General features: G+C 44.5%; 1 protein-coding gene across 2 annotated transcripts in view; it reads left to right on the top strand.

The window, feature by feature from the left end:
• Positions 1–23,217, top strand: part of prkn (parkin RBR E3 ubiquitin protein ligase) — a 605,665-nt gene that overhangs the window by 338,480 nt on the left and 243,968 nt on the right. For both annotated transcript variants that reach the window (XM_078405212.1, XM_078405213.1), the window contains exon 7: positions 11,653–11,789. In XM_078405212.1, the coding sequence (XP_078261338.1) occupies positions 11,653–11,789 (137 nt within the window). The remainder of the gene's footprint in view (positions 1–11,652; positions 11,790–23,217) is intronic.

Here is a 23,217-nt window from a genome sequence, read left to right as displayed (position 1 = left end):
TTAGATAGAGCTCTAGGGGCTAGTGGAATCAAGGGATATGGGGAGAAGGCAGGCACGGGTTATTGATTGTGGATGATCAGCTACGATCACAATGAATGGTGGTGCTGGCTCGAATAGCCGAATGGCCTCCTCCTGCACCTATTTTCTATGTTTCTATGAAAATGTAGAATAGAGCGTTGTTAATTGGGAGAAGGTAACAACAAAGCAATCAGATATAAAATGTAGTCGGAGACAGTAAGACTGGTCGGAGAACTGGGATCGGGGAGGGATGGAGAGAGAGGGAAAGCAAGGGTTACTTGAAGTTAGAGAAGTCAATGTTCATACTGCTGGGGTGTAAGCTGCCCAAGCGAAATATGAAGTGCTGTTCCTCCAATTTGCGCTGGGCCTCACTCTGACAATGGAGGAGGCCTAGGACAGAAAGGCCAGTATGGGGATGGGAGGGGGTCCAACGACAGGGAGATCAGGTGGGTTCAGGCAAACTGAGCGGAGATGTCAGCGAAACGATCGCCAAGCCTGCGCTTGGTCTCACCGATGTACAGGAGCACACCTGGAACAGCAGATACAGTAGATGAGGTTGGAGGAGGTGCAGGTGAACCTCTGCCTCACCTGAAAAGACTGTTGGGGTCCTTGGACGGAGTCGAGGGGGGAGGTATAGGGATAGGTGTTGTATCTCCTGCGGTTATAGGGGAAAGTGCCTGGGGAGGGGACGAGTTGTCCAGGGAGTTGTGGAGGGAACGGTCTCTGCGGAAAGCTGAAAGGGGTGGAGATGGGAAGATGTGACTAGTGGTGGGAACCCATTGGAGGTGGTGGAAATCATAATCATAATCATAATCATAATAGTACTTTAATGTCAGTGGATTATGTGCTGTATGCAACGGCTGATGGGGTGGAAGGGGGACTCTGTCCCTGTTACGACTGGGGGGAGGGGGAGGGGGAACAAGAGTGGAGCTGTGGGATATCGATGAGACCCTAGTGAGGGCCTCTTCTATGATGGAATTAGGGAAACCCCTGTTCCCTAAAGAATGACATTTCTGATGTCCTGGTATGCAACACTCATCTTGGGTGCAGATGCGGCATAGACAAAGGAATTGGGAGGAGGGGATAGAGTCTTTACAGGAAGCAGGGTGGGAAGAAATGTAGTCTAGATAGCTGTGAGAGTCAGTGGGTTTATAGTAAATGTCAATTTTGATAGTCTGTCTCCTGTAATGGAGATGGTGAGATCAAGAAGCGGTAGGGAGATGTCGGAGATGGTCCAAGTGAATTTGAATGCAGGATGGAAATTAGTAGTAAAGTTAATGAAGTCAGTGAATTCTGCAAGGGTGCAAAAGATAACACTGATGCAGTCACCAATGTTGTGGAGGTAGAGTTCGGGGATAGGGCCAGTGTACACCTGGAACAGTGATTGTTTGACATACCCTACAAAGAGGCAGGCTGGGGCCCAGACGAGTACCCATAGCTATGCGTTGGATTTGGAGGAAGTGGGAGGAGTCGAAGGAGAAGTTGTTGAGGGTAAGGAACAGCTCTGCTAGGCGTTGGTAGAGAGAAATTGACTGGACTGAGGGAATGGACTGTTGCGTTTTGGGTCGGTACCCTCCTTCGGACTATGTTTTGCAACATTGTATTCCCAATGATTGAAGGTGGATCAAAGCAATATTTATCTAGATTATAGATAAGGCATACCTGGACAACTTTCCATATTGCCGGATCGATGCCCAGTTGTAGTACACTGGTAGAACTTGCCTGGAATAAATTATTTTTCAAGTTCTTCTTTTAATTGCATTCATTTTTATTCTTACTTTGAGCTTACATAAATCAGTTCTTAATCTAGGGGAGAGGGTAGCAGGATCCAAAATCCTATTCACTATCACATTGCTAACATTATGGTTCTGAGCAAAGTATCCAGCATGGCAAATTAATTATCCCTTTCCTCGGATTCGGATAGTTACTCTTGCAGAACGCCATTTCTGCAAATGTAACAAGAAGACAAACATTCATGTTATTTAGGGTGAAAATACTTGAAGTGGAAAAGGAGATACAGCACTCCAAAGGCTTCTGCCCACTTTTTAATAGCGTATCCGTTAATGCTTGTTTAATTTTCACAGGAGGAACTGCTTATGCTAAACGTCTGTTATGCACCATGAGCATCCTTGGGCTATTTCCCTTCACATTAATAATGCTTGTCAACTGTAGTCACCAGTCCCTGGACTGGCAAAAGTGTTTTATTCCCGAGTGGGTCCCTTACCTTAACAAGATTGTTGGTCAAAATATTCTAGCACCCCCACCCATTAACTCCATCCTTGCACTGCAGTTCTGAGCGTTTTAATTTGGGGCACTGATGATCTTGGTAAAGCATTGAAGTCTGCATGGATGTTTTCTCATTTAACTGCAAGCTTTAACCAACTATTTGTGCCAGCATCAAAGTGAGGTCCCTTTCTAACCAGTAGGTGCTGTTCAAAGACCACAATGATGTTTCTACTGTCTTTTAAATTTAATGCGGCAACGTGAGCCTAGGAGCAAAGAGGTCCTTCTACAGTTGTACCGGGCCCTGGTGAGACCGCACCTGGAGTACTGTGTGCAGTTTTGGTCTCCAAATTTGAGGAAGGATATTCTTGCTATGGAGGGCGTGCAGCGTAGGTTCACTAGGTTAATTCCCGGAATGGTGGGACTGTCGTATGTTGAAAGGCTGGAGCGATTGGGCTTGTATACACTGGAATTTAGAAGGATGAGGGGGGATCTTATTGAAACATATAAGATAATTAGGGGATTAGACACATTAGAGGCAGGAAACATGTTCCCAATGTTGGGGGAGTCCAGAACAAGGGGCCACAGTTTAAGAATAAGGGGTAGGCCATTTAGAACGGAGATGAGGAAGAACTTTTTCAGTCAGAGAGTGGTGAAGGTGTGGAATTCTCTGCCTCAGAAGGCAGTGGAGGCCAGTTCGTTGGATGCTTTCAAGAGAGAGCTGGATAGAGCTCTTAAGGATAGCGGAGTGAGGGGGTATGGGGAGAAGGCAGGAACGGGGTACTGATTGAGAGTGATCAGCCATGATCGCATTGAATGGCGGTGCTGGCTCGAAGGGCTGAATGGCCTACTCCTGCACCTATTGTCTATTGTCTATTGTGAGTAGATAGAGCCAAATTAGGGGGCTTCTGTAAAGATCGGAAGTCGAGGAGCCAAGAATCATTGGCAGGAAACAGGCCCATGTCGACTAAGATGCCCCATCTACTATATTCCCACCTGCCTGCTTTTGGCCATTACCTTTCCTATCCATGTACCTGTCTAAATGTCTTTCAATTGTTATATTACCTGCCTCAACTACCTCTGGCAGCTCATTCCATATACTCACCACTCTGTGTGAAAGAATTGCCCCTTGAGTTTCTGTTAAATCTTTTCTCTATCATCTTAAACCTTAAACCTTAACCATCTTAAACTTTTCCCTTTAGTACGTGATTCCCCTACCCTGGATAAAAGACACCAAGCATTCACTGTATTTATTCCCCTCGTCATCTTATACACCTCTGTAAGATCACCCCACATCCTCCAGCACTCTAAGAAATAAAGCCTGGCCATCCTCTCACTATAGCTCAAGCCTTCACGTTCCGGCAATGTCTTAAATCTTCTCTGAACTCTTTGCAGCTTAACAACATCCTTCCAATAGCAGGGTGACCGAAACTGAATACCTAAAGTAATCTAGTTCAATCCAAATCCAAGGTTTTAAATCTAAATGAGGCAAGCTACAAAGATGTGAAAGGTGAGTGGCTTATGTTAGATTGGAAAATGACATTAAAAGGTAAATAACAGTAGCTAACATAGAACATATAGCATAGAACAGTACAGCACAGGAAAAAGCCCTTCGGCCTACCATGCCCGTGCCAAACATGATATCATATTGATCCTCTGCCAGCACATGATCCATATCCCTCCACTCTCTGCCTATCCATGCGCCACTCTAAAAGCCTCTTAAATGCTACTATTGCATCTGCCTCCACCACCCCTCTCTGTGTCAAAAACATGCCCTGCACATCTCCTATAAAGGTTGTCCCTCCTACCTTAAAGCTATGCCTTTTAACATTTAACTAATTAGGGCATAATTTGCAGAGAAATCTGTATCCCTTTAAATCACAAAGAAGTGTTCCAGCATGGCTAACAAGAAAAGTTAATGGTACTAGTTCAAAGGTAAAGGTTTATAATATTGCTAAAGAGGAGCTATAAGCCTACTGAGGGAAAATACTTTAGCAATTGGTCTAGGAATTGATAAAGAAAGGGCTGGAAGCATAAAGGTAAGCTGGAAAACCTTCTACACAAAGGGAGAAGGCATTTTCTTTTCTACGAAATAAAATAAATAAATAAATTTAAGGTGGATCTCTCAAAGACTGAGACAGGGGACAGTATGTTGGGGGAATAAAAAATAGCAAGGAAATTAAAGTATTGTGTTTCTGTCCTCCTGGAGAAAGATATCAAAAATCTCCTGGAAGTAGAGGAGACAATATGTCTGGGATAAAGGGGAGGTAAAATAAATTAGCAATACTTTAAAAAATGTAGAACATTAATGGAACTGAAAGTCAATAGATCAGGACTTGATAATGTATATGGGTTATAATTATGACTTGAAGACAGTGGAGGCAGATTTGTTATCTCCCAAAATTCTACAGGTTGGAGAATAGTCTGCACAAATCTAGGAAAAGATGAAGTATGAGTAAACAGGAAATTATCAGTTAGCTTGACATTATTTTTAAACTAGTTGTTATAGACCACTTAGAAAATAGTAATGTTTGGCTTAAGTTTAAGTTTAGGTTTAGGTTTATTGTCATGTATTGTCATGTCACTGTACAGAGGGTACAGTGAAAAGCTTTGTTTTGCATGCCATCCAATTAAATCAGATAATTTCATACATAAGTACAATCAAGTCAAACTCATATAATAGGTAGAGCGACAGGAAAGGTAAAGAGCGCCGAATATAGTTCACAGCATGGAAAGATAACAGTTCCAGAGACAAAGTCCAGGGTCTGCAATGAAGTAGAGGAAAATCGGAAGGACCACTCAGAAGTCTGATAACAGAAGGGAAGAAGCTGTTCCTAGTCTGGGGTGAAATATCAGGGAATGGATAGGCGATGTTTCGAGTCAGGAATTTGTCCCGATCGAAAACATCACCTATGTCTGGAGACTGATAGGTGATGTTTTCGATCGGGACACATTCAAACTCCATTACGAAGAGGTCCTGACACTCCAACACTGTATTTTGCCTTTGTATAAATCCCAACGTTGTGATAGGATAATGTTCTCTGTTCATGAAATTGGTTGGTGTCAATGAGCACTAGACTATCTTTAACATCCCTTTAATGTAACAAAATGACTGAGGCACTTACAGACATTTCATTGGACAATTTGTACATTAAGTCACAAAAAGAGATAATGAGACAGGTGATTAAAAACTTGGTCAGAGTTTGACTTTAAGGAAGATCTTAAAGGAGCAGTGAGAGGTGGAGGGACAGAGATGTAGGGGAGATATTTAGTGGGAGAGTCTAGGACAGAGACACTAATGGACGATTCTAGGACCAGAGGCCATAGTCTCAGAATAAAAGGATGTACCTTTAGTTAGAGGGTGGTGATTCTGTGGTATTCAATGCCACAGAAGGGTGTGGAGGCCATCAATGGATATTTTTAAGCCAGAGTTTGACAGATTTATGATTAGTATTGGTATCAGGGGTTATGAGATGAAGGCAGGAGAATTGGGTTGAGAGGGAAAGATAGATCAGCCATGAATGATTGAGATTTGATGGGATAAATGGCCTAATTCTGTTCCTATAATTTATAAAATTTCCTGAGCTAATGGTTGATGCTGGCAATAGCGAAAGTAATGAGGTGACAGAAGTGGCGAACGGCAGTATACGTAGATGGTTCCAGATTTGCAAAGACAGGGAGTGATGGAACTGCCGTGGGATTTAAATGTCAGAGTGTGAATTTGATGTACTGCTTCCCCAGAGCTAATGCATGTCCATGAACATGGTAACAGGTGAACAGGACTGTGTAAGCTGTTGGATGCATTTCTAAGTTTATTGGGAATAAAAAATGGGAGGTCTGCCTAGAGAACATTGGAATAATTGGATGGGAAGTAACAAAGGCAGTGAAATGCCTGGTCAATGCCCATCAGATGAAGCATGGAATGATCCCAGATAGGTCAAGGCAGCTGGGACAATGACACTGACAATGCCAGCAGTATTATTGTTTTGAAGTGATTTAACTGCTGGTCCGGGTGCAGCCAATTTTAATGTTCTGCAAATGCTATATTTTGATATTAACATTTCATAAGTACATTATTGTCTATTAAGCATTTGGAACAGACAGAGGTTGTGATAGAATATGTGCAAAAACAAACAAAGACTTTCTTTTGTTTTTTGCATTACCAACAATTTCTGGAAGGTATGGCCTCTGACAAATGAATAATTTGCCTAAAAAGCACATTAATGTTTTCTTTTGAAACAATATATCCTGTTGTGTAAGAACATGCCATTTTCCAATGTCTTTAATATAAATTATCTATTTAGGGCCGGAGAGTCTTTATAATATATTGTTTATTTTTGCTGAAGGCAATTTTAAATGGCACTGTAGTGAGTCCAGACGAGTGGTTTTATCTGAATCCTTTATTAGTATCAAACCCGTAACAAACGCGACAGACTTCTTCCTGGACAAACACTACTTCACTTACTAATCTAATCTCTAATCTGGTTTGGCGCCAAGCATTTAAATACCCCGCGCTTCCTCACCCCGTGACCGTAATCCAATCCGAGGGTTCTATTACCTGGCCAATCCCTATGTCCCTACATGACCCCCCCCAGAACCCTCGAAACCATACCTCACGGGCGGCCGAACCTCCCGCCCAGAACGTGTACGGATGGGGGAAACCGATACCCCCAGTGTGACAGGAGGCGGGGGGGACGCCGCCGCTGGAAGCGATGGGAGGTTCACCGGAGCGGCGGGTGCAGGTGACGTGGGGCACTTGATGAACAACGGCAGCCCGGGACCAACCATAGGCGGCGGAGGCCCAAAAGGTGGTAAACTGGGCGCCGCTGACGGGACCAGTCGAGCAGCCACAGGCCGGCCCCGGCGCGGCGGCTGAGCCACCGACACGGGGAGGTCCTGGTCTAAATGGGCCGGCTTGAGACGGGACACTGAAACCAGCTCCTGACGATTTCCTACCTGCAAGGTGAAGGTTACAGTCCCTCTTTTGAGCACCTGGAACGGGCCCTGGTAAACCGGCTGCAGAGGGGGATGGTGGCAATCCTTCCGAAGAAACACGAAATCACAGCTCCGCAATTCCGAAGGAACGTGAACTGCTGTGCTCCCGTGACTAGAGGTGGGGACTGGAGCCAGAGAACCCACCCGTTCCCGGAGGGAGCCCAAGACTGACGTGACGGATGGCGGCAAGGCGGGAGTGGGAGGGAGAATATCGCCCGGCACCCGCAGGGGCGAACCGTAGACGAGCTCGGCCGAAGATGTGCCCAGTTCCGCCCGCGGGGCCGTACGGATGCCGAGGAGGACCCAAGGCAGCTGGTCAGCCCAATCGTAGCCAGTCAGGCGAGCACAGAGGGACGCCTTCAGCTGCCGATGGAAACGCTCAACCATCCCGTTGGCTTGGGGATGATAGGCGGTGGTCTGCTGTAATCGAGCACCATAAAGCTGCGCCAGCGCGGCCCAGAGAGACGAGGTGAACTGGGCTCCCCGATCTGTAGTAATGATAGCCGGGACCCCGAAACGAGCCACCCAATGCAACGCCAGGGCCCGTGCACAGGAGGCCGCCGAGGTGTCCGACAACGGGAGCGCCTCCGGCCAACGAGTGAACCGATCAACCACCGTCAGTAGATGGGTGTAACCCCTAGAATAGGGCAATGGACCCACCAAATCCACATGGATGTGGAAAAAACGGGCGGGGGGAACCTCAAATGTCTGGTGCGGGGGCTGGACATGACGATGGACTTTGGAGGTCTGGCACGGAATGCAGGCGCGTGCCCAGGCTGCCACCTGCTTCCGCAGGCCATGCCAGACAAACCGGTCGGCCACCATGGCTGAAGTCGCCCTGATGGACGGATGTGCCAGGCCATGAATGGCCTCAAAAACCTTACGCCGCAGAGCGGCCGGCACCACCGGGCGAGGGCGTGGGAGAGTAACGTCGCACCACAACTTGATACCTGTGGGGCCACACGCCACCTGTTCTAAACGCAGTCCCGAGGTTGTGGAGGCGTACACCGCGGCAGTTCCTTCCAGGCGCTGAGCCTCCGCTAGCTCCTGGAAATCCACATGTTTACCAACCACGGCTACGGAGGGAATGGCCGGCCGGGACAGGGCATCAGCAACGGCATTCAGCCTACCCGCAATATGACGGACATCGGTCGTGAACTCCGAAATGAGGGTTAGGTGCCGCTGCTGGCGAGCCGACCACGGATCAGAAACCTTAGCAAAAGCGAATGTCAAAGGTTTGTGATCCGTGTAGGCCACGAAAGAACGGCCTTCTAAAAAGTAGCGGAAGTGCCGGACTGCTAAATAAAGGGCCAGGAGCTCCCTATCGAACGCACTGTACTTGAGCTCCGCTCGAGAGAGCTGCCTGCTGAAAAACGCAAGAGGCTGCCATTCACCGTCAACCTGCTGCTCCAAAACCCCACCCACTGCCACGTCTGAGGCGTCCACCGTCAGAGCTGTGGGGGCGGAGGAGCGCGGGTGCACCAGCATGGTGGCATTGGCGAGGGCCTTTTTGACCGCAACAAAAGCCGTCTCCGCAGCTACGGACCATACCAACTCCGCGGGGTTACCTGCGAGACACTGAAAAAGGGGACGCATAACCCGAGCTGCTGCAGGCACGAACCGATGATAAAAATTGACCATGCCCACAAATTCCTGCAAGCCCTTGATGGTAGTCGGGCGGGGGAAAGAGCGGACCGCGTCCACCTTAGCTGGTAAGGGAGTGGCCCCGGCCGGAGTAACCCGATGACCCAAAAAATCCACCGCGGACAGGCCGAATTGGCACTTGTCCGGATGGAGAATCAGGCCATGGTCTTGCAGCCTCTGGAACACGGTGCGGAGGTGGACCAAGTGCTCCTGGACCGAACGGCTGGCAATCAATATATCGTCTAGATAAATAAAGACGAACGGCAACCCTCGACCCACCCGGTCCATCAGACGCTGGAATGCCTGAGCTGCATTTTTAAGGCCGAAAGGCATACGCAACCACTCAAACAGTCCGAACGGGGTGATGGTCGCTGTTTTCGGAATATCCGGCGGGTGGACCGGAATCTGATGGTATCCCCGCACCAAATCAATTTTTGAAAATATTGTAGCCCCCTCCAGGCTAGCTGAAAAGTCCTGAATGTGTGGAATCGGGTAGCGGTCCGGCCGTGTTGCCGCGTTGAGTCGACGGAAGTCACCACATGGTCTCCACCCCCCAGATGCTTTGGAAACCATGTGCAAAGGGGATGCCCACGGACTACTTGAAAGCCGAATGATTCCCAACCTCTCCAAGTTTAGGAACTCCTCTCGCGCCCTGGCCAGCTTGTCGGGTGGAAGGCGCCGTGCCCGGGCAAAAACCGGCGGCCCTTCGGTTGGAATGAAATGGACGACCCTGTGCTTCTCCGAAGGTGAATCAAAACGCTGGACGAGGAGCTGCGGGAAATCGGCCAGGACCGCATCGAACTGACCGGGAGCCGTGGTAATGGACTGGATGACTAGGCTGGGTGGGGCGGCGCTTGTAGAAGCCTCTGGCCCAGTATCCCGAGGCCGTACATCAGCCAAGGGTTGTAGGCCCCTCCCTCGGACGTCTGCGACCAAGGAAAACGCCCATAGGAAATCTGCCCCCAATATGGCCTGGCCCACATCCGCAACGATGAATTCCCAACGGTAAGTCCTGGACTCGAAGGACAAGGACATGGTCCTTTTACCGTACGTACGGATGGTGCTACCATTCACTGCAATTAGGGGCGGGCCCTTTTCCCCCACTCGAACTTCACAGTCATAGGGGGGCACAATACTTACGACCGCTCCCGTATCCACCAGGAAAACGATCCCGGTACTCTGATCCGTAGCGTAGAGGCGGTGGTTACGGCCAACCGAGACTGCCTCTACAGTCGATCGGCCCCGGCGTTTCCCGGAAACGAACACGGGGATCTACAGCTTCGTGCCTCGCTGCCCCACCGCCGATGGAAAGAGCACCAGCCACGCCTATCCGGCTCTGTTGGTCGAGCCCGCTGCCAATGAACAGGCGCCGCCGCCCTCTCTTGGCGGGCCGGCTGCGCAATAGCGGCCGATGCGTCGCTCTCCCGGCCGCACTCCCGACTGCCGCTGGGCCTCGAGACCCGGTTAACGGAGCCGTCTCGGGCGTTGCGTTCCCTCACGAGCGTGTCTGCCTTCTCGGCGAACGCTACCGGCTCTTCAAAAGGGACGTCCGCCAACACCAACCTGACGTCCCCAGGTAGCTTCTCCCGGAAGGCCGCCTCAAATATCATGCATGGCTGATGGTCGCCCGCCAAAGCCAGCATCTCGGACATCAGCTCCGACGGCAGCCGCTGCCCCAGGTCTGGCAAATGGAGGAGCTTCAGAGCCCGCTGGCTCTGGGCCCAGCCGAAGGTCCGCAGCAGGAGCTTCTTAAGCCCCACGTACTGCTCCGTTTGGGGTGGACTGGTCAGGTATCGGCTGACCCGCGCAGCCACCTCCGCCTGCAGACAGCTCACCACATGATGGTACTTCTCCTGGTCTTCCTCCACCTTCTTGAGATGGAACTGTGACTCTGCCTGCACAAACCACAGGTGCGGCTGATGGGCCCAGAACGGCGGTAGATGGATTTCGCCCGCGCTCGCTCCTGCCTGCGACATGCTGCTGCTTTCTTCCAACGTTCGAGGTCACCAATGTAGTGAGTCCAGACGAGTGGTTTTATCTGAATCCTTTATTAGTATCAAACCCGTAACAAACGCGACAGACTTCTTCCTGGACAAACACTACTTCACTTACTAATCTAATCTCTAATCTGGTTTGGCGCCAAGCATTTAAATACCCCGCGCTTCCTCACCCCGTGACCGTAATCCAATCCGAGGGTTCTATTACCTGGCCAATCCCTATGTCCCTACAGCACTGTCATTTTCCAGTTGCTGAGTGGGCAAGTGTTGTACTTGGTCTGATTGCAGTCCATACAGACCAGAGTCCACTTTGTAGGAATATTGGTCCACAGAGGTGAAAGTTATTCAAAGTCATAATAATTGATTACTTTATCATAATCCCAATTGAAAATATTCATGTCTGGAGAGGTTCAGCTTTGATGCTTTCCATTACCTGGTGGGTCTGTTGAAAAGACCAGTTATTAGGTTGTGGTATGAACGACCACATCTCCCTGTAAAACCATTCTGGCCTGTGTCACATCCTACAGAGCAGGGAGAGAGGTTAGGAAATTAGAACAAAGACGTACGTCCAAAGACGTACAGGTATGTAGGTTAATTGGCTGGGTAAATGTAAAAGTTGTCCCTAGTGGGTGTAGGATAGTGTTAGTGTACGGGGATCGCTGGGCGGCACGGACTTGGTGGGCCGAAAAGGCCTGTTTCCGGCTGTATGTATATGATGATGATGATATGAACAGAACAGCACGTGATTGTGTTCTTTTTTTCCCCCTGCTCTCAGTGATCCAGTGTTGGTATTTCCGTGTGTGGATCAACATGTCATCTGCTTGGATTGCTTCTACCTATATTGCATGACACGGCTGAATGACCGGCAGTTTATTCATGACCCAGAGGTTGGATATTCTCTCCCTTGTGTAGGTGAGTCCCAAATTAAAATGTGGCTCTTACTGTTTTCATCTTTTGTCACATGAAGGATCTGCTTTGACTAAAAATTGTGAAATGAATGCAGTGTTTACATCAGTGCTGTATTTAGACATGGTGGGTTTAAATAACAAGATATACTTCAATATTTTGATTAGAAGTATTTGAGGGAAAAGAACACCACAGCATAGATGGGAAATGTTAATGGGACACAGAAGTTAATTGGAGCAATCTGTCAATTGGACAAGTTTATAAATGTTCCATCTCTGGAAATAATGATGGGAGTGTTCTTTCTTCATATTAAAATTACTGCCCAGAGCACTGTTACCTCTACAACTCATTTCTGTTGTCAGCTTTCACCATTTGGTAATATAGAACTTTACAGCCTAAGAAGTGTCCTGACCCAAAACATCGTTTGTCCATTTCCTCCACAGATGCTGCCTGACCTGCTGAGTTTCTCCAGCACTTTGTGTTTTGCAGAGCTTAAGTCTTCCACTAGTAAAGCCTGTGAAGGAATGGTGAAAATGTGACATTGCTGTTACATAGGTATGGTGGAGGTGGGTAGCACAGATGCATGTCAAGACAAGTGAAATAAATGCGAGATTAAAACACGATGCAAAAAACTGGAGCAAAACACAGTGGTGGAGGAACTCAACGGGTCAGGCAGCATCTGTGGAGGGAATGGACAGTTGACAATTCAGCCAAGACCTTTCCTCTGGATGGAAGAGTGAAGGGATGGGACCCAATACAAAGGGATGAGGGGGTGGGGCAAGCGCTGGCACCTGATAGGTGGATCCCGGTGAAGAGGTGGTTGATTGGTGGATGGAGTCAGATGGGGGAGAGAGGGATAGGGAAATAAATGAATGCAATCTGGGTTTGCACTCCCCTGAGCATTCAAGGCTGATTTTCTCTGGAACATCAGAAACTGCGAGGAGATCTGATAGAAGTAGATAAAATTATGAGATGCATAGAAAGGGTAGACAGTTAGAACATTTTCCTAAAGTAGAAATGTCAAATATTAGAGGACATAGCTTTCAGGTGAATGAGACAAAGTTGAAAGGAGATGTGCAGGGCAAGTCTTTTTACACAAGAGGGTAGTGAGTGCCTGGAACTCACTGCCAGGTATGGTGGTGTAGGAAAATAACTGCAGATGCTGGTACAAATCGAAGGTATCACAAAATGGTGGAGTAACTCAGCAGGTCAGGGGAGCATCTCATGAGAGAAGGAATGGGTGACGTTTCGGGTCAAGACCCTTCTTCAGACTGATGTCAGGGGGGCGGGACAAAGGAAGGATATAGGTGGAGACAGGAAGATAGAGGGAGAACTGGGAAAGGGGAGGGGAAGAGAGGGACAGACTTTAGATAGTTCCTCTGTCCCTCTCTTCCCCTTTAGATAGTTCCTCTGTCCCTCTCTTCCCCTCCCCTTCCCAGTTCTCCCTCTATCTTCCTGTCTCCACCTATATCCTTCCTTTGTCCCGCCCCCTGACATCAGTCTGAAGAAGGGTCTCGACCCAAAACGTCACCCATTCCTTCTCTCCTGAGATGCTGCCTGGCCTGACCTGGTCTCATTTTATGATACCTTCGCCAGGTATGGTGGTGGAGGCACATATGATAGTGGGATTTAAGAGGCTTTTAGATAAGCACATGGATATGCAGGGAATGGTGGGGTATGGGTCATGTGCAGGCAGAGGAGATTAGTTTAGCTTGGCATCATGTTTGGCACTGACATTGTGAGCCTAAGAATCTGTTCCTGTTCTGTACTTTTCTATGTTCAAGGTACTTGATGTGGTGAGGTTACGTAAGCACCAACATACAACATCTGGGCAAAATTATATATGTTAGGAAGCTGACCACATTTGGACACCAGAATATTCTTACAGCCTTTAACTTTTCTCTCTCATTCTATTTAAATGTTACGATGTAAAAAACAACCCAAATTCTTGGTTTGGATGGTTAATAAGAATCTCAACCTGGCTTAGTTATTTCTCTTTTTTTACTTCATTACTAAACACATTATGCTCTGCAGAAAATGTACTGGAGGAGTTACTGAGACAAATGACATTAGGGAGCTGCATTACCATAAACAGATAATTAATGCTAGTATCACTGCTCTTTCATTTCATACTTAATAGCGATCATATCACATCATATCACAGTTCAATTACGAGAATTAAATTACTTTCCAAAATTCATTGAAGAGAATGTCTATTTCTATTCTGGTCTCCATGTTACAAAATGGTTGCAGATTGTGCTGAGCTTGATAGAATCCTTTAAAAATGATGAAGGTGAAGTGCATGCAAGAATTTAAATTTCCTGGCATTGAGAAGGGCCAGTTGTCATCCAATATGTTATGTGTGAATCTTGTGCTCCTGAATCTACAACCTCACAGAATCATAAAGCGTGGAAACAGGCCTTTCTGTCCAACTTGCCCATGCCGACCAATGTCCCATCTACACTAGTCCCACCTGCCTGAAATTGGCCTATATCCTTCAAAACCTATCCTATCCATGTACCTGTCCAAATGATTTTTAAACATAGTGATTGTATCTGCCTCAACCACCTCCTTTGGCAGCACCTCCCTTTGTGCAAAGAAAAGTTGCCCATCAGGTTCCTAATAAAGCTTCCTCCCCTCATCTTAAACCTATGTCCTCTGGTTCTTGATTCCCCTACTCTAGGTAAAAGCTTCTGTGCATATAATCTTTCTATTCTCATGATCTTATAGATCCCTCTGACCCTAGATCCCTCTGCTCTACAACACTACAAAAACACTGCATATTCACTGTGTAGGTCCTGCCCTGGTTAGACTTTCTAAAATGCAACAACTTGCACTAATCTGTATTCTCGATGAGGCCTCCATACCTGGAATTCTGGGCACATTTTTGGTCAGCTTATTCTCGACCCGAAACATCACCCATTCCTTCTCTCCAGAGATGCTGCCTGTCCCGCTGAGTTACTCCAGCTTTTTGTGTTTATCTAAAGAAGAACACAGTTGTAATGGAGGCAGTCCAAAAAATTTCACCGGATTCCTGGGGTGAGGGGATTGTCCTTTCAAGAGAGGTTAACCAAGTTAGGTCTGTATTCCCTGGAGTTTAAAAGAATAAGGGTGATCTTATTCTGACAGGGCTTGACAAGGTAGATGTCAAGATGTTCTCAATAATGGTTGAGTCTCAAATGAGAGCACATAGTTTCAATGGGCAGTCATTTCTAACTGAGCTGCATATAAATGTCATCTTGCAGAATGTAGTAAACCTCTGGAAGTCCCTGCCCCAGAGACCTGTGGAGACTAGCTCATTTAAAGTATTTAAAGTGGAGATGATACATTTGTGAAAGAATCGGGATTAAAGATTACTCAAATTGGTCTGGTAAAGAGGAGGGATTGAAGCATGGGATAGACCAGCTGTGATCATATTGAATGCCGGGTCAGGTTTGAGGGTCTACTCCTGCTATTTTCTTGTGTTCTTGTGTTCGAACAGCAATCTCAAAGTTTCCGTTGCGAGATGTGAAAGGTTTCACTGTCACCCTGTTACCTATAAAATTACAATAGCTAAAAATATTTCATGTAATTATGAAGTTTCAACAAAGTGAATTGCAGCAAAACTAAATATTGGGCGATCCTTAATCATATGAAATTGGAAATCTGATAAGAGTGATGTCATCCCTGGACATTTCTTTAATTGCTTGCACTTTTAGCTGCATGCAACAATTTAATTGTGGGCTACTTGCTTTGCCTGCAGAAATTGCAATTTGTCATTGTGTCCCAAATCCGTGATGCATTCATGCATAAGGATATTAACACCAGTAATCCAGATTTATTGGGGGATATCAGAAACTTTATACTGAACAATTAGGTCATATTATATATGCAACATAAACATAGCACAAAAAGTAAGGAAATTTGTGTTTGGTAGATTATTTCTTTGTTGTAACAATGCTTCTTGGCAATAAATCTTATACCGTTGGAAAGCCTGTTTATTTCCCTTTTAAATGGTGCCACATTTGTAAGGAACATGCATTTGTGGGATGAGCAGCAGAGCTGAGTATGTGGGTTGTGCCCATGAAAAATTTGCCAAATCTTCTCTGCCAATGCCAAACAGCTTATTCTGCCATTGACTCTTGTTCGGTGTTGTTTGGTGGATTGGATGATTGAAGTCTGAAGAAACAAGACATATTGGCAATTTAACAATTTATTCATTTAATAAACAGGAGCCACAGTAGCGTGTGGAAGAACCATACACAGCCATAACAGCCTGGCACCTCCTCCTCATGCTGGTCACCAGCCTGGTCACACACTGTTGTGGGATGGCATCCCATTCTTGTCAGCACCTGGGGGTACCAGAAGCTCAAAACAAGAGTCAATAGCAACAGCAGAATAAGCTGTTTGGCATTGGCAGAGAAGATTTGGCAAATTTTTCATGGGCGCAACCCATATACTCAGCTCTGCTGCTCATCCCACAAATGCATGTTCCTTACAAATGTGGCACCATTTAAAAGGGAAATAAACAGGCTTTCCAACGGTATAAGATTTATTGCCAAGAAGCATTGTTACAACAAAGAAATAATCTACCAAACACAAATTTCCTTACTTTTTGTGCTATGTTTATATAAAAAAAACATTCTTAATTGTATTTTCCTTAACAGCTGCTGCAATGAAGGATGACGAATTGATTTAGCAGTAGTTGTCATTTGCCTCAGGCATCTTCTGGGATTTATGCAAAAGGAAATAGACAGCTTCAAGAGCTTAAATACTGAAGTAAATGAAGGAAATGTATACCACATATACTGTGCCTTTTTTAATGGTGAAAATAAGATTTGTGTTGCAATTGCCACTGCAATATTGCCCCAACACCTTACCTTTTACTCACCAATGCTTGTTTTTACTTATTATGCATGCATTTCCTTTTTGACCAGTGTTTTTTGCCCTGAAGAAGAAAGTGGTGACCTTTTTCTTGAACTATTGCAATGCAAGGTTAAGGTGCTCCCTCAGAATTGTCAGATTGGCTTTAAGGTTTCAAGCTAAAGATGATGGAGCAATGTTTCTTGAATTTAGGGAAATTGTAACTGGTTGTGCTGCCAAAATGGTGGGTGAAGATGCCTAGGAAACCATGAGAAGTGGATATGCTTGAATGCTCTGGTTTCCATCCACATTCAAAGTTCAAGTTTGTAGGTTAACACAGTAATGCTGTCGCACTACATTCTGCACTCTGGTTATTTTTCACTTTGCACTATTTGCCGTACTTGTGTATGATTCGATTTGACTGGATAGCATGCAAAACAAAGTTTTTTACTGTAGCTTGGTGCACATTTCAATAATCAATCAATATCAATAATATACCAATGCTCATTTAGAGCCAACATGGACTGATGGGCCAAATGGTCTCCTCCTTTGATATAATAGGTAAGCAATGCATAACGACTCATGAATGGTTATTGCCTAGTAATATCGGTATAAAAATAGAAAAGAACTGGATCTATTCAACGTGTGATGAGAGCAAAAGAGCAAAGTTTTTATACTGAACTTCTTCAAACTGGAAGATGTTAGAGAAGGATAACATTAATGCAGATAATAGCCAGTGAAAGGGAAAGAGGGCAAAATATCAGCCAAGGATTAGCTCTGTGTTGGAATGGAGAGCAAGCATGAATAAATGTGTGAAAGATTGATGGTGTATGGCAAAGTGGGTTGATCAATGATCAAACAAAAGATGGATCCATAAGAAATAGCAATTGAGTGAGGAACAAGGGGAACGATGTTGTCCTGCATGCACTGGGACTCAACCATTCTCAATGAGGAATATGTTCAAAATGCAAATTAAAAAGTATTCGCATCCAGCTTAAAGCAAGATGGAAGGAAAAGACAAAATTATTTTACAATATTTCATGGGAAAATAACTTCAAAACTTTCAAGTGCATGAACAGATTGAAGGTTAGGATTGGTCTAAAAAGTGTGCCTATCGTTCCATTTGGTAACAAGATATGAATACCACAGAAATTATAGACAGACCAAAAAGACTTCAAGCTCATAACAATGCCAGGATATTTATATTTCTTGAATGGTAGAAATTGAAATTTGTGAAGTGTTGTTACTTTACTGAATGCTGGTTGGGAGTTACTGCTGTGGCAGATTTGCGAAGATAAAACCCATTGTTTAAAGTTAACAAACAAGCCCAAGCAACATCCGTTCTCACATTGAAACTATAAAAGGATTAAGACCAGATTTTGGATGAAAAGGGCCAATCACAACAGCCTATTTTGGATTGTGGAGAACAAAACTTGAAATATCTTGACAAGATTCTTCATGGAAGACTTCTGCGGGACAGAGATTCAAATGTAGTAATAGATAAGGAGGCTGGTAAGCAATCCTTTGGACATACTATGAGAAATCAGTGCTCTGGAGAGGAACAGTCTTTCATGATAATAAGTCAGGTTGTGATAGTATTCTTACTCTGAGTTAGACAGTTGTGACTTCAAAACTAGGCTGATGTTCAAGTGCAATATTGGAGGTGCATTATATTGTTGAGGATAACATGTTTTAAGAATCAAGCGTCAAGAATGTTTAATTGTCATGTGTACCGGCAACAGAAATTGAAATTCTTCTTTGCTGCAGTTTTACAGGCTCCTTTAATGCAATAACACAAAAATACATATTTGATTATCAACAATGCAATAAATTAATAATCTATAATTCAAGGGTAATATTTAACTAGGCCATAATAGTGCAAAACTAAAATCCATACTGCAACCAAAACAAAGTCCATAGTTGCTGAGGTAAGATTGACATTAAAGCAAAGCTCCATAATTCCCTCAGATGTATGTTAAGCAACACAGACATTCTGCCATTGACCTACTGCAATTCTTCCCTCGTCCAACATTAACAAACACGAGTAGTTAGACATCATTGAAGTATGAGGGGATATTGGCAGCTGTGTTTACAACAGTGCCTATATTTAAAAAGTACTTCCAAAGTTGCAATGTAATTTGGGACATCTTCAGTTTGTGTAAACTGCTATAAATATCAGTCTTTCTTTTAATAAAATAACCCTGAAGCACTAACGGCAGCAGATTGGTTTTCTGCAGGTTCTCTAATGTTATAAAACGTCTCAAGGCACTTCACAGGAATGTTATGAAACAAAATCTGACACCAGCTAATTAGTCAATGTTAGGACAACTTAATTATAGAGATAGGTTTTAAGAAGCATCTTAAATAGTGGCGAATGCTAGAGGATAGAGATTTAGGGAGAGAATTCCAGAGCTTAAGAACATAGAATAGTACAGCATTTGAACTGACCCGTTGGCCCACAATGTCCTCACCGAACATGATGCCATGTAAAACTAATCTTATCTGCCTGCATGTGATTTACATCTCTCCATTCCCCAGACATCCATGTGCCTATCTAAAAGCCTCTTAAACACCACTATCATATCTACCTCCACCCCTGGGTAGCACGTTTCAGGCATCCATCACACTCTATGTAAAATAAACTTGCATCTCACGTGAAAATTGGGATGTGCATAACAAAAGAGCAGACTGAATTCCATGATCTTGGAAGACAGTATGATTTTAATGAGCTACCATAAATGAGGAACTTTGCAGAGTTCACACCATTTGAGTTATCCTTTTACGACTAAACCTAGCTGACAGGCAGAGCTTAATAGTGCAAGGCATGTGGATGTTGAAAAAAGTAGGGGAATGGAAGCAGAGTAAATCAAACAGAAGTAATTAGTGTGGTCGTTCCAGGTTTTTAATAAATAATAAGTAGAAGGGAATGCAAAGAGGGAAGCAATTCCAGTTTTAAAACCTGAAGAAAGAATCCATTGGCCTGAAACATTTAGTTCACGTGTTTTTATACCAATAACCACAAATGAAAATCTGGAAAAATGCAGAAATCACTCAACCCATTCTAAACAATGCACATTACAAATGCTATGTGTGCATAACTGATTCCCACAGGATATGAAATTCAATTGAGGCATGCAGTTGCTAGAATATTATGAAATGTTCATAGCTAGTAATGAGCAGTGATTTATTGTTAATTTTTACATGCAGCTTGTGGTTTGGCCAAAGATAATATATATTTTTTAAGCAGGGTAGAATTTTGTGCTTCATTAAAAGATTGAGCTAATGCCCGCTGACACCTCATAGTAGTGGCACAGTGGCGCAGCGGTAGAGTTGCGGCCTCACAACACCAAGGACCCGGGTTTGATTCTGATTACAGGTGCTGTCGGTACGCAGTTTGTACGTTTTCCCTGTGACTGCGTGGATTTTCTCCCACGTTCCCAAAACATGCAAGTTTGTAGGTTAATTGTGTCCTGTAAATTGTCCCTAGTATGTCGGATAGAATTAGTGTATGGGTGATCGCTGGTCAGCATGGACTCAATGGGCCTAAGGGACTATTTCCATATTGTATCTCCAAAACTAAAACTAAAAGTGGCTGGAATTGCCAGCTACTCCCTCAACACTACCCAATGTCAGCCCGGGCTCTACCTTGACTCTGCTCACATGTCGGCCTGGGTGCTCTCTCTTATGTGCCTGTTGTAACCACATGCTTGTGAGTGACGTGCTTGATTACCATACATTTCAATAGTCATCTTCACCTGCAACAGAATGAAATTCTTACTCGCTGCATCTTTACAGTCCTGTTATAATACACATATAAATATATACTAATCAATAATACAATAAATTACTAACAGTAATACTCGGTAACCATACTAGTGCAAAACCAAAGTCCATTGTGCAACCAAAGAAATAGTCCATAGAAGATCATAGTTGCTTGATTGTATTCATGTATAGTCTTTCCTGATGGATTCCAAAGAATGGGTCGACTGGGCTTATATTAATTGGAATTTAGGATGAGAGGGGATCTTAGAGAAACATATAAAATTCTTAAGAGATTAGACAGGCGAGATGCAAGAAAAATGGTCCCGATGTTCAGAACTAGGGGTCACAGTTTAAGAATAAGGGGTAGGCCATTTAGGACTGAGATGAGGAAAAACCTTTCCACCCAGAGAGTTGTGAATCTGTGGAATTCTCTGCCACAGAAGGCAGTGGAGGCCAATTCACTGGATGTTTTTAAGAGAGATTCAGATATAGCTCTTAGGGCTAAAGGGCAAGAACGGGGTACTGATTTAGGATGATTAGTCATGATCATGTTGAATGGCGGTGCTGGTTTAAAGGGCCGAATGGCTTACTCCTGCACCTATTTTCTATGTTTTTAAGTTTCCGCTGACTGGATACCACGGAACAAAAAAGCTTTACACTATACCTGTACGCATGACAATAAACTAAACTAAACTAGTGTTGTGCAGTGTTTAAGAGCCAGATGGTTTCTCAGAAGAGCTGTTCTTGAACAAGGAGGTATAGTGTAGTTCAGGGGATTGAGCACACAGCCTAGAGGTGCTCCAGTGTTCATGGTTATCGAGCAGCTCTTCTGATCGGTGACCTGTCTTCATTATCACCACACGGAAGTGACTGCATTTCCAAATTTTTGTGGCTATTCCACACTTCAGGATGCCAAGGTATCTGAAAGATGCTCAAGCAATGCAGATGCTTTGTTGCTTGTTGTTTTCATCATGTAATGCCTACCTTTGCCATGCTCCATCTCCAATTTTCTCTGTTGCCGAAACTGTGCAGCATGCCACATATTATCATGAATCATGAAGGGCTCCCAGTACTAATTGCCCACAGAGCTACCCAGGTGCATGCAGTACATATTCAATGTGATGATGATTTGCTTGATGATACCGTGAGCATCATGTGGCTCTTCTTGTGGTGTTCCTGTCTTTTCTCATTGTTGGTTTCCACGTATATTTCATGATTCATGTCGGGAATGTGTACTCTTGCTGCCAGGAATCTTAAAAGCTGTGAAGCAAAAGATCTGGAAGGCTTGAGTGTTGCAGTGTAAAGCATCATGATATATTTCACGGTATCCGCAGGGTATCTGCACAAATCTCCCTTTGTAGTATGGTTTCAGTGGTGCTGATGTGGTGAGTAAGTCGTGAGCATTGATGAAAACTCCCAAATCACATAGTGATACCATGTGAATGCTTGTAGTACCATCCTTATCCTGTGCTAACGTAACCAAAGTGGTGAAATCCGCTCTCCGCTCATCCTGGCTATTAAGTGGTAAAATTAGTGGATGCCCTAGCAGATTATGAGCATGTGTCTGAATCACCCTGACATAACCTCCGTCAACACACTGGATGGAACCAGGGCAAAGAAACTGAGGATGGTGGTGCTTTTAGAGCCGTTGGCTATGCATAGCCACTAGGTCGAGCACAAAGCAACTGTTCTTCATGGAAGTTTAAAAAGATTACAATCCCTGCCAATTCTATGTGACATAACTTTTGTAATCCCAGGAGTTTAGACTCTCAGGGGTGGTGCGTTTTATAACCTTGGCTCCTTTGTTGCTACCCTTTCTGCTATTCTCCACCCAGCTTTTTTGTTATGTGTTCTCTGAACTTATGTTGTGCACTTCTTGCTTAAGCTTTTGTAGATCCCAACGTAACACAATATTGCCAGTGTGGATGTTTATTATTTTGCCTCGGTCAAGTCTCCACAGATGCGTTAAATGCACTCCTCCATCTTGATCTTATTTATTTGAGGGTTCTAAATATTTGCAAAAAATACCTATCTAAACAAATACTCTCTGATGCAGGAACTTGATACACCAGTGGAATTAATTGGATCTCTATTCAGATGGAGCAAACAAGCCTTAAATATCCACAAGAACTGGGGCCCAATCTTTGCCCCATCTCACTGTCAAGAGTGCCAGGAACGGGGAACTCCATCCGGAGATGTTGAATTTAAAGGTCAATGAAATTTAATTGAAAAGACCTAATTAATGTCTCATAAGGACTTTAATTGCTGTGATAAGTATCTACGTGTCTGCACTTAATTAAGGTCCCAAATGCAGCAAGAACACGACTCACATCATCGAAATGCATTTCTGTTAAATTTGGAGAGAAGCTAATCCAAAAATTATTTATCTTAACTACGTTCCTGCACCTATCTCACTCCTTCTTGGAAGTCAAAATTTTCACTGCCATCTCGTTTTATGCAAGTATTTTATCACAGTGCATAATATGTCATCCAACATGCTGTGGCAATTCAGTCACAATTTGAATAGGAAGTCTCCTGCTAGCTGGATGATCAGCATGTGACATTAATGACTATCATGGTGAGTTTCCGACTGCTACTGTGTCCCTCTTGTAGTTTGTCAAGGATGCACAGTTTCAGTTTACCTGCAGGGGAAAAGTCTGGATTGAAATTGGGCCATATTTTTCCTTTTGTAATTTCAACCTTTGAATAAAAGAACCAAACTTTGATGTCGTGCTAGATACAGATGGGTATTTGATTCATCCTACTAACTAGTTTTACACATTGTTTCTCAGGAAAATTATTCGAATTTTAACCAAGGTGCACAAAGCCT

The sequence above is a fragment of the Rhinoraja longicauda genome, chromosome 9, assembly GCF_053455715.1.
Source record: "Rhinoraja longicauda isolate Sanriku21f chromosome 9, sRhiLon1.1, whole genome shotgun sequence".
Taxonomy (NCBI): Eukaryota; Metazoa; Chordata; class Chondrichthyes; order Rajiformes; family Arhynchobatidae; genus Rhinoraja; species Rhinoraja longicauda.
This window is presented reverse-complemented; position numbering and strand designations above follow the sequence as displayed.